At 46.9% G+C, this 13,659-nt stretch overlaps 2 protein-coding genes and 1 non-coding gene across 3 annotated transcripts; 2 read left to right on the top strand and 1 right to left on the bottom strand.

The window, feature by feature from the left end:
- The first annotated feature begins 1,145 nt into the window (after positions 1–1,145).
- Positions 1,146–6,348, top strand: LOC127311383 (RNA demethylase ALKBH9B). Its single transcript, XM_051341807.2, has 6 exons — positions 1,146–1,459; positions 1,566–2,030; positions 3,886–3,971; positions 4,066–4,376; positions 4,968–5,039; positions 5,115–6,348. The coding sequence occupies exons 1-6, from the start codon at positions 1,279–1,281 to the stop codon at positions 6,040–6,042; spliced, it is 2,043 nt and encodes a 680-aa protein (XP_051197767.1). The 5' UTR covers positions 1,146–1,278; the 3' UTR covers positions 6,043–6,348.
- Positions 6,349–6,715: 367 nt separating this feature from the next.
- Positions 6,716–6,788, bottom strand: TRNAA-AGC (transfer RNA alanine (anticodon AGC)). The gene has a single exon. It is a non-coding gene; the product is annotated as a tRNA-Ala (tRNA).
- Positions 6,789–7,348: 560 nt separating this feature from the next.
- Positions 7,349–8,131, top strand: LOC127316238 (probable CCR4-associated factor 1 homolog 11). Its single transcript, XM_051346646.2, has one exon. It carries the CDS (start codon positions 7,388–7,390, stop codon positions 8,129–8,131), a length of 744 nt encoding a protein of 247 aa, XP_051202606.2. The 5' UTR covers positions 7,349–7,387.
- Positions 8,132–13,659: the final 5,528 nt, after the last annotated feature.

Here is a 13,659-nt window from a genome sequence, read left to right on the forward strand (position 1 = left end):
TGTGTATTAATTATCTTTCTTGATATTGTATGAAGTCGACCATGCAATATTTTCCTCTAAGGACAAGAGATGGGATTACCCTTGGACACGTGGTAGAGAGGAGGCATCAAGTGACACCTTCACGGTAATCCTATATCACATGGATAAATTGGGAATATATATGTATATATATAGAGGATCATATTTTTGAGAGCAACCACAACTTTTTAATAGAAAATCAAGTTACACAAACAAACACATGTAAAGATTAAAAGATAGATCGTCAAAAAATGGTTGCACTAAAAACCTAAATCCATAGGGTTTTCTGCTCACAACGAAGCTAGCGGTTGTCTCCCAACTTCAGCGCTGCCAAGGCATACACTGACCCTACACCATTGTCACATACATGGAAGCACCATTACCAACGAGGTTTTGTGAGTTGACGAATAGGCCCGCTGTGAGCAACGATGCATATGTCGCTGTGGCACGTCAACCGGGGGATGTCCTGTGCTAATTTGGACTAGATCTGCCACATCCCATCCATGAAGTCGAGGAAGAACGCCATATCCACCACCTTCAGACCAATAGGGATGGGCAAAGTGGTCGCCACCCTAACCGTCTATTTAGAAAAGGGATGGGGAAAGCCGATACTTTTTTCGCCTACCTGTGAAGAACACCCTGTTAAAAAAGCATTTAGTGGCATACTTTTATAGAATACAACTCATTGACGATGATTCCCAAATTGATGGGAATTCAACTCAACCATCAATCGCAAGGATGGCTACGTGACCTCTCCTCTACATAGCACCTCAGTTGAGGAGCACATAGACAACCACATCAAATGAAGTACTCACACCGAAAACTGTCAAATCCGAAAGTAACACCGTGGCTCAACAGTTAGCTAGGGTAGCTCGTGGATTGAATGAGCATATATGGCTTAATAATCTTTAACTATCATTTCAGATGAATAAAGAGTTTTTGTAAGGTGTTATTAAATGAAAAAAAAATCAACAGAATCATAGAGCGGCAACTTAAATTAGTCAGTGTCTCATCCATTCACCCTTTTCCAAAAGCTTCCAATCCAGACCATCGACGTTGCAATGGACGGCCAAAACCGTCCCAGCTCTTCCTAACCCAGCCCGACCTAGCAGAAGTCGCAAGTTATCCGGAGTAGTCTCCGCGTGGGAACAGCGACCCAAAACCTCCCCAAAGGGTGAAAGGCCGCGGCGGAGAGTGTGACCCCACGCACCAGCGACAGCGACTGAGAGGCCGCGCCGCCGCCAACCACCGCCGTCATCCATGGCCGCCGCCGCCGCCGCCGACGACGACCCGATGGCGCTCGTGCGGGGCCAGTACGACGCCGACGAGCTCGCCATCGCCGGGGAGTTCCTCACCACCTGGCTCCCCTTCCTCTCCGCGGGGCTCTGCCCCTCCTGCGCCGACTCGCTCCGCGGCCGCGTCGAGTCCCTCCTCCCGCGAGGTAACTGCCTAACCGCCTAACCGCCGGGGAAGAAGGGTTCTTGGGCCTTTTCTAGGGTTTCTTGCCGCCCGCGTCTCGCATTCGCCCTCACCCAACTTTCTTGCAGCGGACGAATCGCCGCCGGAGCCGCACACGCCGATTGAGCCCTCGGGGTGGGACCTGGATCCGGCTCCCCCGCAGCACCTGCCGTTCGAGGCCAGCGGCTGGGACTCGGATCCGCCGCCGCCGCAGCAGCCGGCGGAGACCCCGAGGATGTCTTGGGCGGACATGGCGCAGGAGGACGAGCTCGCCGCTGCGGCGGAGGAGGACGCGGCTGCCACGGCCGCCGACGACGGGGAGGAGGCGGGGAAGCCCAGGGCGAAGCCGTCCAGGGAGCAGCGGGAGCTGCATCGGTTCCGCAAGGTGGCGCGGAAGGACGATTTCATATGCTTCGAGAGGGTCAAGGGCCGGCTTGTCAACATCCTCGCAGGCCTAGAGCTCCACGCCGGCGTGTTCAGTGCCGCCGAGCAGCAGCGCATCGTTGAGTGCGTCTACGACCTGCAGGAGAAGGGCAAGCGTGGGGAGCTTGGAGGTGAGGCCTTCACTCAAGTTACATACTACTGCTCCGTGTGTTTTGAGTTTCATATACTAGACTGTATTTCTATTGAATGGAATCCAAAAAAATGATAGTTTCTGGGGCTGAGTATTAGTCATCAGGATGTGAAGTTTGCGGCACCATCTTTAGCTGTATTGCCGCTGATGCGCGCTTCAGACTGCTACTAAGGCTGTAGTACCTAGAGGATGGAATATGCTCAATCGAGCCGTATGCTTGATTTTGATTTGAGTATGGACTATGTGACCTGGTTAGATTTTAGGTCAACTTAGGAAGATCTATATGGACGCAGTAGTTATGTCGTTTAGTAGATTTTCTTAATGTCTCCATGCAAAAAAAAGCAAGAGACATTTATTTCTGGGAGTTATGACCTCAGATTTTACGTTTATGCAATGTTATATGTGTGATCGTAACCCAAAGTTGGAAGCTTTGTCTTAGTTAATTGCTAGATCAGCCTATGAAAACTAGCAGATTTAGCTTTTGTGAGTCTGAAGTGTAGACAATCAAAATTGAGGAAGGTAAATCGGTATTTGGTAAATTTTATCTGCCTCTTCATTGTAGGAACTAAAATACCAAAACTTGCATATTATCATAAAATGCCAAGTCTACAGATCTGAAAGTATCTCCCAGTCTCCCAGAGTCCTGATTATCATGGAGAAACCTAGTGAATAGCATTTTGCAAAACCAATTCCATACCTTCTGGTACCTACCTATTTATTTTGTGCACATACTTCTGATACAGGTCGCATAAATTTTAGCGTGCTAGTTTTTGCATCATTTGTAGTATTCTCCATTATGGTATTTTGCTTCATTGTTTCTATGCTCATATAATGACTAATGGTACTTTAAATTAAAGCATGAATAACATAGCATGCATGCATGCCTGGTGTTTCTTACAGTCCTGCATCCCATGATACACATGACTGAAGTAACAATGGTGTTCAGAAGTTGAATGGGTTGTCCTCACCACTTTCCTATTTAAAAACACATTTTTTGGGTTGTTCTACCACTGTTTCTTATGGTCTTCAAATATACTTCCCTTTCATTTTGAAAATAAATTCTGATGTACTATTCTAGAATGAACTGTTCTCACAGTTGCTTCGTCGTAACGGTCACATTCTAGTATGACTGTTCCTTGAAGCACTTGTGTCCTTTTTATGTCACCTATGGTTGTGAGCTGTACTAAAATTTCTGATTGCCTAATGCACTAGTACACCTCAAGGTGCTAGTGCACCTAATATTTCCCCGTTTCTATACCATAGTTGATACCTTTGTAACTCACTGCAAATGCCTTGAAGGAATTAACCTTATAACATATAAGTATACAACATGCAACCAGGATTGACAGGAATGTAGTGAATGCTACTTTTCCTTATTGACCTCACATTTGCTACATATTCTTACTAAAAAAGCGTGGTTAAAGGGGGAAATTCCCTCCCTTAAATGTATTTTATTAGGTAAGGCACCTGTGGAGGCTGTGCCTCAAACACGGGTTGAGCTCACAGGCATGTGCTCTAGCTAACCGCGCACTGCTTGGTTCTCAAAACTATTTTCTTAAACTGACATCTTATTTGAGGTTATCCAATTTCGTTAGAGCACTTTCCATTTTATATATAAAGAAAGCAATTTCGAAGAACAAAGTATTCATTGCCTAACGGAAACGTGTTACCTTTTATATTTATCTAATGCAATGCAAGTAATGTTATTTCTTCATTTATATTTCAGTTGTTCGTATTACATGTTCTCAAACTCTTTACTGCATTTCTTCCCTCCTTTAGCTTCTGTACTTCGTATGGCTAGACCCCTGAGCACAGCTATTTTTTTTCCTTTCCAGATCGAACATATACAGAACCTGAGAAATGGATGCGTGGTAAAGGGCGGGTAACAATCCAATTTGGATGCTGTTATAACTATGCTACGGTACCTTATTCTTAGTTCCATCTTTTTGTACTTACATTTAAGAATAAAGAAGCCTATTTGTAAATCTATCTCAAGGTGACAATTTTAATGGCAGGACAAGAATGGAAATCCACCAGGCATCATCCGAACTTTTGTTTCTGATCCGATTCCTGAACTATTTAAGGTCATGATCAAGAGATTGGTAAAGTGGCGTATTTTGCCTCCCGACTGTGTGCCGGACAGTTGCATTGTCAATATGTATGACCCTGGAGATTGCATCCCACCACATATAGACAGCCATGATTTTGTTCGACCATTTTGTACTGTTTCATTCCTCAGTGAATGCAACATACTTTTTGGGTCTAGTCTGAAAATTGCTGGCCCCGGAGAATTTACGGGCTCATTTGCAATTCCTCTACCTGTCGGGTATGTTGGTTCTCTACTCCCAGTTTTCTTCTATGCTTATGGATATTATGTGTTATTCAACCTTTTTTGTAATATTACTAATCGAGCTTTGTTATCTAGGGTATGCATAGTTCAGAATTGAGTCTATTTGAGATTTTAAATGTTGATAGCATATGAATTCATAGACTTCCTCATTTTCTTACTGCTAGTGATATTGCTGGCTGCACCACCTGCATGACATCTTGTCATAGTTGTACATGTGCACTTGACTCTCTAATCTCTATGCATGGATAGTTTCAAATTGATTATATTTAATGACATATCCAAAGGTCTGCTATCATATGAATACCAAGATTAAGCAATGTCCCATTTGATACTTGTAAATGATATTGTGCATTGCACGTTGATGTGCTAAACTCGTTAGCTTTTGACCTGAAGTTTTTTCAAGTTTGCTCTAAGATGAGCTATTTTCTGTGATCTGTTATTTTGTCTTTGTTTCCTCACCTGATTGTCATGAATCTTACGTAATTTGTGTAGTGGTCTTTCTAGTTTTATGCTGCAATTCATTGGTACTTGGTTCCTTCGCTAAACACTATGTGTGAACTTTCACAGGTCTGTGCTTATCATAAATGGCAATGGTGCTGATGTTGCAAAGCATTGCGTTCCAGCAGTGCCATCCAAAAGGTTATAATTGTGTGTTGTGTTATTTTTCTGAAATTGGTTCATTCACATCTGTGACATGGGTGCTCTGATACACAGGATATCCATCACCTTCAGAAAAATGGATCCAGCAAAGCGTCCATTCAGTTTCAAGGATGATCCAGAACTGCTGAACATTACTCCTCTCGAAGCAGCTCCACAAGAAACTAGTAGAGCAGCTCCACAAGAAACTAGTAGAGCAGCTCCACAAGAAACTAGCAGAGCAGCTCCACAAGAAAGTAGCAGATCCTCAGATGACGGCAAGGGGAAGCAGCTTGACGTGCCAAATGGTAATCTAGGCAGCAGATCATCCAGAAGCAGGAAATCTAAAGGAAGAACATCTGCTGGAAAACCAAGTTGGGGTGGCATTCTTGGAGACCAACCTCCACAACGTCCACAGAGTCCTATGACTAGCACGAGTTCTGACAGAGAAAGGGACTCCATTGGGAGGTCGAGAGAGCCAAGATATCCACAGAGTTCTGACAGAGAAAGGGACTCCATTGGGAGGTCAAGAGAGGCAGGATATCTTCCGAGTTCTGAGAGGGGAAGGGACTCCATTGGGAGGTCAACAGAGACAGGATATTCTCCGAGTTCTGAGAGAGAAAGGGACTCCATTGCTAGGTCAAGAGAACCAAGATACCCGCCAAGCTCTGGGAGAGAAAGTGACTCCATTGGGAGGTCAAGAGAACCAAGATATCCACGTGATGCACCTGGCATGCGGTCTCATGGTGAGGATCTCAGAGATCGTCTGAATAGGCTGCCCCACGAGAGGACATATGGCAGTGGCGTGTACTTCATCAACAACGGCGCCGAGTCCCAGGAAAGGAAGCAGCGGATGGAGCACAGACAGCTACTTATGATCAACCGCACGATCAACGATGACATGGACTCCCTCTCCACCGGGAGCCACGATTCTCCCGACCAGCCTCGCATGAGCATACGGACCATACACAACAAACCGAGGACCAGAATAAACATGGGTGGGTAGCCATACCCTGCGTGACCAGTGTCTGTACTCAAAATGTTTGGACTGAGATGTTGAAAAGGCTTATTGATACATGGAAACTGGGAAGGAACTTGAGCGCCGTGTACATTTCATGAACTGAATGCATTGATAGAATAGTCAGGAGATTATTGTGTAGATACGAGTTTTGTTTTCGCTGGAATGCTGTAACTGTGACTTTGTGCTGCATTGGCTAGATTGATGACTGAATAATTTTGATTGGGTGGAGCCTTAGGGCATACTATATGATGTAGTAATATTTTGCATGGAAACTGATTATTATTGCACTGACTTTGGTTGGTACTAATCCAACAGGGCTTGATTGTTGTGATGATATTCTGTTTCTGCATGATGCATTCTCTGCATCGAATGTTGTAACTGAATGATTTTGGTTGGGCCGAGGAGGGCAGAACATATGGTGTAGTTTTTGCCTGTGATAAAATTTTATATTTTGGTTACTGTTAATCCAACTGCGGTTGGAAGTTTACCTAAAAAAATAAAACTGGGGTTGGAAGTTATGTCATGGCATTGGAGACGAGATGAGATGCTTTCTCTCCGGCAGTTGATGGTGCTTGGATATTGCAGAAAATATAAGCTGTACTGCTGCACATTATAAACCAATATGGTTTAATGGAATTTGCAAAACAAAAAGAAAACTTGGAGATGCGGGGTATCGATCCCCGTGCCTCTCGCATGCTAAGCGAGCGCTCTACCATCTGAGCTACATCCCCTGTTGATACTGCCGACTAGACAATAAACCTAACATCATAACTGGTACACCTGTAATACGAACCGACCCAGGAAAAAAAAAGGAAACTAGGGAAACGGGGTTGTGTATCGAATCAATACGCACCATGGCACCCGGAAAGGAAAGCTCGATTTGCTTTCATCTGGTTCGTCTGATCGAGTCCGAAAGCCCAGGTCGAACCCGGCGGCTGTTCCAGTCCGAGCCCGACTTTCGCCTTGCTTCCCATCGAGACTCGTGTTCGTTTATTTTCCTGAACCGATCCGTCTGCCTCTCGTCGATCGCCCGTCTATAACAGCCTACGATCGAGATTTCCGCCGACACGACAGTTCCGTCCCAGTCATGATCTTCTACGGCGACGGCGGCAGCGGCGGCACGATGGTCCTCCCGCCGCCTCCTCCTCCACCCGGGCACCACCTCCTCCACCCGCACCCGGGCATGGTCGTCCACCTGCCAATGCAGATGCCGGTGCACATGCACCCGCCGCCGATGGACCAGTTCGCCTTCGCCCGCTTCCACCTCGATCCGCAGCCGCCGGCGGAGCTCCAGGTGCGGGACGTGTGGTACTGGAACCTCGCGGAGGAGATGTCCGCCATCACCGCCCTCCTGCCCACGCACCCCGTGGTGTGCATCGACACGGAGTTCCCGGGCACCGTCTACGACTCGCCCACGCCGCGCTACCTGCGCGACCCGCACCACAACTACACACTCGTGCGCCGTAACGCCGACGAGCTCAAGAAGCTGCTGCAGCTCGGCCTGACCCTCGTCGGAGCCGACGGGCCCCACCCCGTCGTCTGGCAGTTCAACTTCTGGGGCTTCGACGAGGCCCTCGACCCGCACGCGCCGGCCTCCGTCGCCATGCTCAAGGCCCACGGCATGGACTTCCACAACCTCCGCGAGCACGGCATCGACCCGCTCGACTTCGCCGCGGAGTTCGCGCGCTCCGGCCTCACGCGCAGCCACCGCTCTCCCGACCTCACGTGGGTGGCCTTCTCCGGCTCCTACGACTTCGCCTACCTCGCCAAGGTGCTCCGCGGCGGCAGGCGGCTGCCGGACAAGCTGGACGACTTCCGGAACCTGGTGGGGAAGCTGTTCGGGCCCTCGGTGCTCGACGTCAAGTACATTGCCAAGGCCTGCGGTCTGCGCGGCGGGCTGGAACAGGTGGCCGCGGCGCTCGGCGTCGAGCGCGCCGCCGGACGCGCGCACAACGCTGGCTCTGACAGCCTGCTCACCGCCGACGTGCTGCAGGTCATGGTGTCGCGCTTCTTTCCCCCCGACTTCGACTTGCGAACGATTTACGGAGGAGCCATCGATGGCCTCGCTGTGTGAATCTAGAGTTCCAGATTTCTGTACATAGATTTTACTTTTTTCGCTTGATGGGGTTTAGTTATCTTTGTTTAGCAGTCTACTCTGAAATACAGTTCTTTCAGCTCTATTTCCTGACCAAATGAACCCTGAATGAAGCACTAATTCTGATTTTGAACGCATAACACGGTGGTACTCTATTTCATAACAAATGGAGGAAGTAGTAAAATTAATGTAAGCCGTTTTAGCAAACTAGTTTTAATACATTATGGAGGGAGTATGTTTCCATTAAAACTAGTACAAAATTGCACTTCCTCCTATTTTAAAAACAATTAAAATCACTGTCGAAATTCTGGGTCAGTTCGTATATGCTCTAACTTCTCAAAATCCTCAAATCCGGCTCCACAGACACGTATCCAGCTTCTTGCTCAGAGCATCAAATGTTTAGTCCAACTTATCGTTTTTTATATGGACAGGAAGCCCACGAAGGAGCTTTCGGCCTATCCAGTCCTGCATCATTCGGCAACTTCTAGTTTTTTTATATGGGCCAGAAATCCACGAAGGAGCTTTTGGTCTGTTCAATCATGCATCATTCGGCCTGTTTGATGCACCTGCTTTTTTTTGTTGTCCCGGTTGGTTATGAGGCAGGCACAGGAGCGTCGCCTATCACTGGGGGAGGCAATATGCGCGGGACCGGTAGCTCAAACAAGGAAGAGTGAGAGGAGTGTTGCAAAGCAAAGGATGCACAATGGGGGAATTGGGACGATGGGGCTTAGGGGCTCGCGTAGAGGAGATCAGGGATGCGAAGAGGAAGATGGGAGCAGGGAGTGCAGAGGACATCGACGAGCTTTTGGCGGTCGGGGTTCGTCAGTGGGAGGAGAAAACACATTGTGGGGACATGGGCGAGGAAAGAAGGGGACGTGAGGGCTCGGTTAGGAGGACGCTGAAATAATCAAACCGCTCAGTTTCACTTGGTGGTGGCATTTTGCCAGTAAATTCATATGCTCCATGTGTTTTCCGCTTGGCGGAATTGGTAAACCGCTAAGCACTCCTCTCCTCTTATGCCTTTACCCCCACGCCACACCACACCACTCCTTCGTCTTTCCTCTTTTCCATCTCCTTTTGCCACCCCGCACCACTCCTCTCCTCTGATCCCTTTATCCCACGCCACGCAACCACCGTCGCCATGTCGCGCTTGATCTGCCACATCCATGCCCGCATTGCCACCCCATACATGCCACGCCACCGACTCATCCCCGTCCATGTTAGGCCTCTCTTGGTTGAATGTTTTCTAACCAAAATATCCGCAAAATCATAGCCGCAAAATAACCCCGAATGAGCGCTTGTTTTATAGGACTTTACGAGGTCCTGTTTTTTCGCAGGCACAGTTTGATGCTTATAACTTTTTTTTTTTGCAAAACACAGTACAATCAAAGACGCTTATACATACGTGCACACACTCACCCCTATGAACATACACACGCATACCCTACCCCTATGAGCACGACCAAGAGACTGCGTCGAAGAACTGATCCGGTGGATCTTGAGATTGACGAAGTCACCACAGGCGCCTCGCTGTCATCGCCTCCCACTGAAGAATATTCCGCCTCACCAAAGTATCAAATCTGAGATTTAAACTCTGGTGGTCTGGAGCACCACTGTCCTCCTAACCATCCAGCCACATGCTGGTTCTCATTGACGCTTATAACTCAAGAACCCTGATGCTCCGCAGCATCCCGCCCTTATTTGGTGTGCACTGTTGTATTGTGATCCAAATTCATATACTAAAGGGAGGCTAACTTCTGACGAGCGGAGCGAGGGGTTTATCAGATTATAAGATATCCCACGGCGTTTGTAAACACTCCCCGATATAGTGAAGTTTTGCTGGCTGGCGCCCGTGGTTTTTTCCCTTCTGTGTTGGAAGGTGTTTTCCACGTTAAATCTTGTGTCTCCACTGCGTTTACTGATGGCGCGTGATGCACACGTCCATTGGGAACCCCAAGAGGAAGGTGTGATGCGCACAACAGCAAGTTTTCCCTCAGAAAGAAACCAAGGTTATCGAACCGGTAGGAGATGAAGGCCACGTGAAGGTTGTTGGTGAAGGAGTGTAGTGCGGCGCAACACCAGGGATTCCGGCGTCAACGTGGAACCTGCACAACACAATCAAAATACTTTGCCCCAACTTAACAATGAGGTTGTCAATCTCACCGGCTTGCTGTAAACAAAAGATTAAACGTATGGTGTGGAGAATGATGTTTGTTTGCAAAGAACAATAGAGAACAATGATTGCAGTAGATTGTATTTCAGATGTAAAAGAATGAACCGGGGTCCACAGTTCACTAGTGGTGTCTCTCCAATAAGAAATAGCATGTTGGGTGAACAAATTACAGTTGGGCAATTGACAAATAGAGAGAGCATAGCAATGCACATACATATCATGATGACTAATATGAGATTTACTTAGGGCATTACGACAAAGAACATAGACCGCTATCCAGCATGCATCTATGCCTAAAAAGTCCACCTTCGGGTTAACATCCGCACCCCTTCCAGTATTAAGTTGCAAACAACAGACAATTGCATTAAGTACTGTGCGTAATGTAAACAATACAAATATCCTTAGACAAAGCATTGTTATTTTATCCCTAGTGGCAACAGCACATCCATAACCTTAGAACTTTCTGTCACTATCCCAGATTCAATGGAGACATGAACCCACTATCGAGCATAAATACTCCCTCTTGGAGTCACAAGTATCAACTTGGCCAGAGCCTCTACTAGCAACGGAGAGCATGCAAGATCATAAACAACACATATATGATAGATCAATAATCAACTTGACATAGTATTCCATATTCATCGGATCCCAACAAACACAACATGTAGCATTACAATAAGATAATCTTGATCATGATAGGCAGCTCACAAGATCTAAACATGATAGCACAAGAGGAGAAGACAACCATCTAGCTACTGCTATGGACCCATAGTCCAAGGATGAACTACTCACGCATCAGTCCAGAGGCGGGCATGGTGATGTAGAGTCCTCCGGTGATGATTCCCCTCTCCGGCAGGGTGCCGGAGGTGATCTCCTGAATCCCCCGAGATGGGACTGGCGGCGGCGTCACAGTAACTTTTCTCGTATCGTGGCTCTCGGTACTAGGGTTTTCGCGACGGAGAGAATATATAGGCGAAGGGGCAGAGTCGGGGGATGCTCGAGGGGCCCACCCCATAGGGCGGCGCGGCCAGGGGTGGGGCCACGCCCCCCTAGGGTGTGGCCGCCTCGTCGCCCCTCTTCGTCTCCTCTTCGGACTTCTGGAAGGCTCCGTGGAAAATAAGACCGTGGGATTTTGTTTCGTCCAATTCCGAGAATATTTCCTGTGTAGGATTTCTGAAACCAAAAACAGAAGAAAACAGGAACTGGCGCTTTGGCATCTTGTTAATAGGTTAGTGCCGAAAAATGCATCAAAATGATATAAAGTGTATATAAAACATGTGAGTATTGTCATAAAACTAGCATGGAACATAAGAAATTATAGATATGTTTGAGACGTATCAAGCATCCCCAAGCTTAGTTCCTACTCGCCCTCGAGTAGGTAAACGATAACAAGGATAATTTCTGAAGTGACTTGATTCCTGCATACTTGCATATTGCACTTATTATATTACTCTATGTTGACAATATCCATGAGATATACATGTTACAAGTTGAAAGCAACCGCTGAAACTTAATCTTCCTTTGTGTTGCTTCAATGCTTTTACTATGAATTATTGCTTTATGAGTTAACTCTTATGCAAGACTTATTGATGCTTGTCTTGAAGTACTATTCATGAAAAGTCTTTGCTATATGATTCACTTGTTTACTCATGTCATATACATTGTTTTGATCGCTGCATTCACTACATATGCTTTACAAATAGTATGATCAAGGTTATGATGGCATGTCACTCCAGAAATTATCTTTGTTATCGTTTTACCTGCTCGGGACGAGCAAAACTAAGCTTGGCGATGCTGATACGTCTCCGACGTATCGATAATTTCTTGTGTTCCATGCCACATTATTGATGATATCTACATGTTTTATGCACACTTTATGTCATATTCGTGCATCTTCTGGAACTAACCTATTAACAAGATGCCGAAGTGCCGATTCTTTGTTTTTCTGCTTTTGGTTTCGAAATCCTAGTAACGAAATATTCTCGGAATTGGACGAAATCAACGCCCGAGTCCTATTTTGCCACGAAGCTTCTAAGACCGAAGAGGAGACGAAGTGGGGCCACGAGGTGGCCACACCATAGGCGGCGGCCCAGCCCTTGGCCGCGCCGCCCGGTCGTGTGGGCCCCGCGTGTGGCCCCCTGACCTGCCCTTCCGCCTACTTAAAGCCTCCGTCGCGAAACCCCCAGTACCGAGAGCCACGATACGGAAAACCTTCCAGAGACGCCACCGCCGCCAATCCCATCTCGGGGGATTCAGGAGATCGCCTCCGGCACCGTGCCGGAGAGGGGAATCATCTCCCGGAGGACTCTACGCCGCCATGGTCGCCTCCGGAGTGATGTGTGAGTAGTCTACCCCTGGACTATGGGTCCATAGCAGTAGCTAGATGGTTGTCTTCTCCCCATTGTGCTTAATTGTCGGGTCTTGTGAGCTGCCGAACATGATCAAGATCATCTATCTGTAATTCTATATGTTGTGTTTGTTGGGATCCGATGAATAGAGAATACTTGTTATGTTGATTATCAATTTATGTCTATGTGTTGTTTATGATCTTGCATGCTCTCCGTTACTAGTAGATGCTCTGGCCAAGTAGATGCTTGTAACTCCAAGAGGGAGTATTTATGCTCGATAGTGGGTTCATGTCTCCGTGAATCTGTGGAAGTGACAGAAATCTCTAAGATTATGGATGTCTTTGTTGCCACTAGGGATAAAACATTGGTGCTATGTTCGAGGATGTAGTTACCGATTACATTACGCGCAATACTTAATGCAATTGTCTCTGTTGTTAGCAACTTAATACCGGAGGGGTTCGGATGATAACCTGAAGGTGGACTTTTTAGGCATAGATGCATGCTGGATAGCGGTCTATGTACTTTGTCGTAATGCCCAATTAAATCTCACAATACTCATCATAATATGTATGTGCATGGTCATGCCCTCTTTATTTGTCAATTGCCCAACTGTAATTTGTTCACCCAACATGCTGTTTATCTTATGGGAGAGACACCTCTAGTGAACTGTGGACCCCGGTCCAATTCTCTATACTGAAATACAATCTACTGCAATATCGTTTCTACCGTTTTCTGCAAACAATCATCTTCCACACAATACGGTTAATCCTTTGTTACAGCAAGCCGGTGAGATTGACAACCTCACTGTTTCGTTGGGGCAAAGTACTTTGGTTGTGTTGTGCAGGTTCCACGTTGGCGCCGGAATCTCTGGTGTTGCGCCGCACTACATCCCGCCGCCATCAACCTTCAACGTGCTTCTTGACTCCTACTGGTTCGATTAAACCTTGGTTTCTTACTGAGGGAAACTTGCCGCTGTGCGCATCACA

This window comes from Lolium perenne, chromosome 7 (assembly GCF_019359855.2).
Source record: "Lolium perenne isolate Kyuss_39 chromosome 7, Kyuss_2.0, whole genome shotgun sequence".
NCBI classification, from domain to species: Eukaryota; Viridiplantae; Streptophyta; class Magnoliopsida; order Poales; family Poaceae; genus Lolium; species Lolium perenne.

Excerpts from the sequence above, each read along its gene's own strand:
- LOC127311383 (XM_051341807.2), top strand. The coding sequence starts at position 1,279 with ATGGCCGCCGCCGCCGCCGCCGACGACGACCCGATGGCGCTCGTGCGG. Across the intron at positions 2,031-3,885 it reads CAAGCGTGGGGAGCTTGGAG|ATCGAACATATACAGAACCT; the intron begins GTGAGGCCTTCA and ends TTTCCTTTCCAG. Across the intron at positions 3,972-4,065 it reads GCTGTTATAACTATGCTACG|GACAAGAATGGAAATCCACC; the intron begins GTACCTTATTCT and ends TTTTAATGGCAG.
- LOC127316238 (XM_051346646.2), top strand. The coding sequence starts at position 7,388 with ATGTCCGCCATCACCGCCCTCCTGCCCACGCACCCCGTGGTGTGCATC.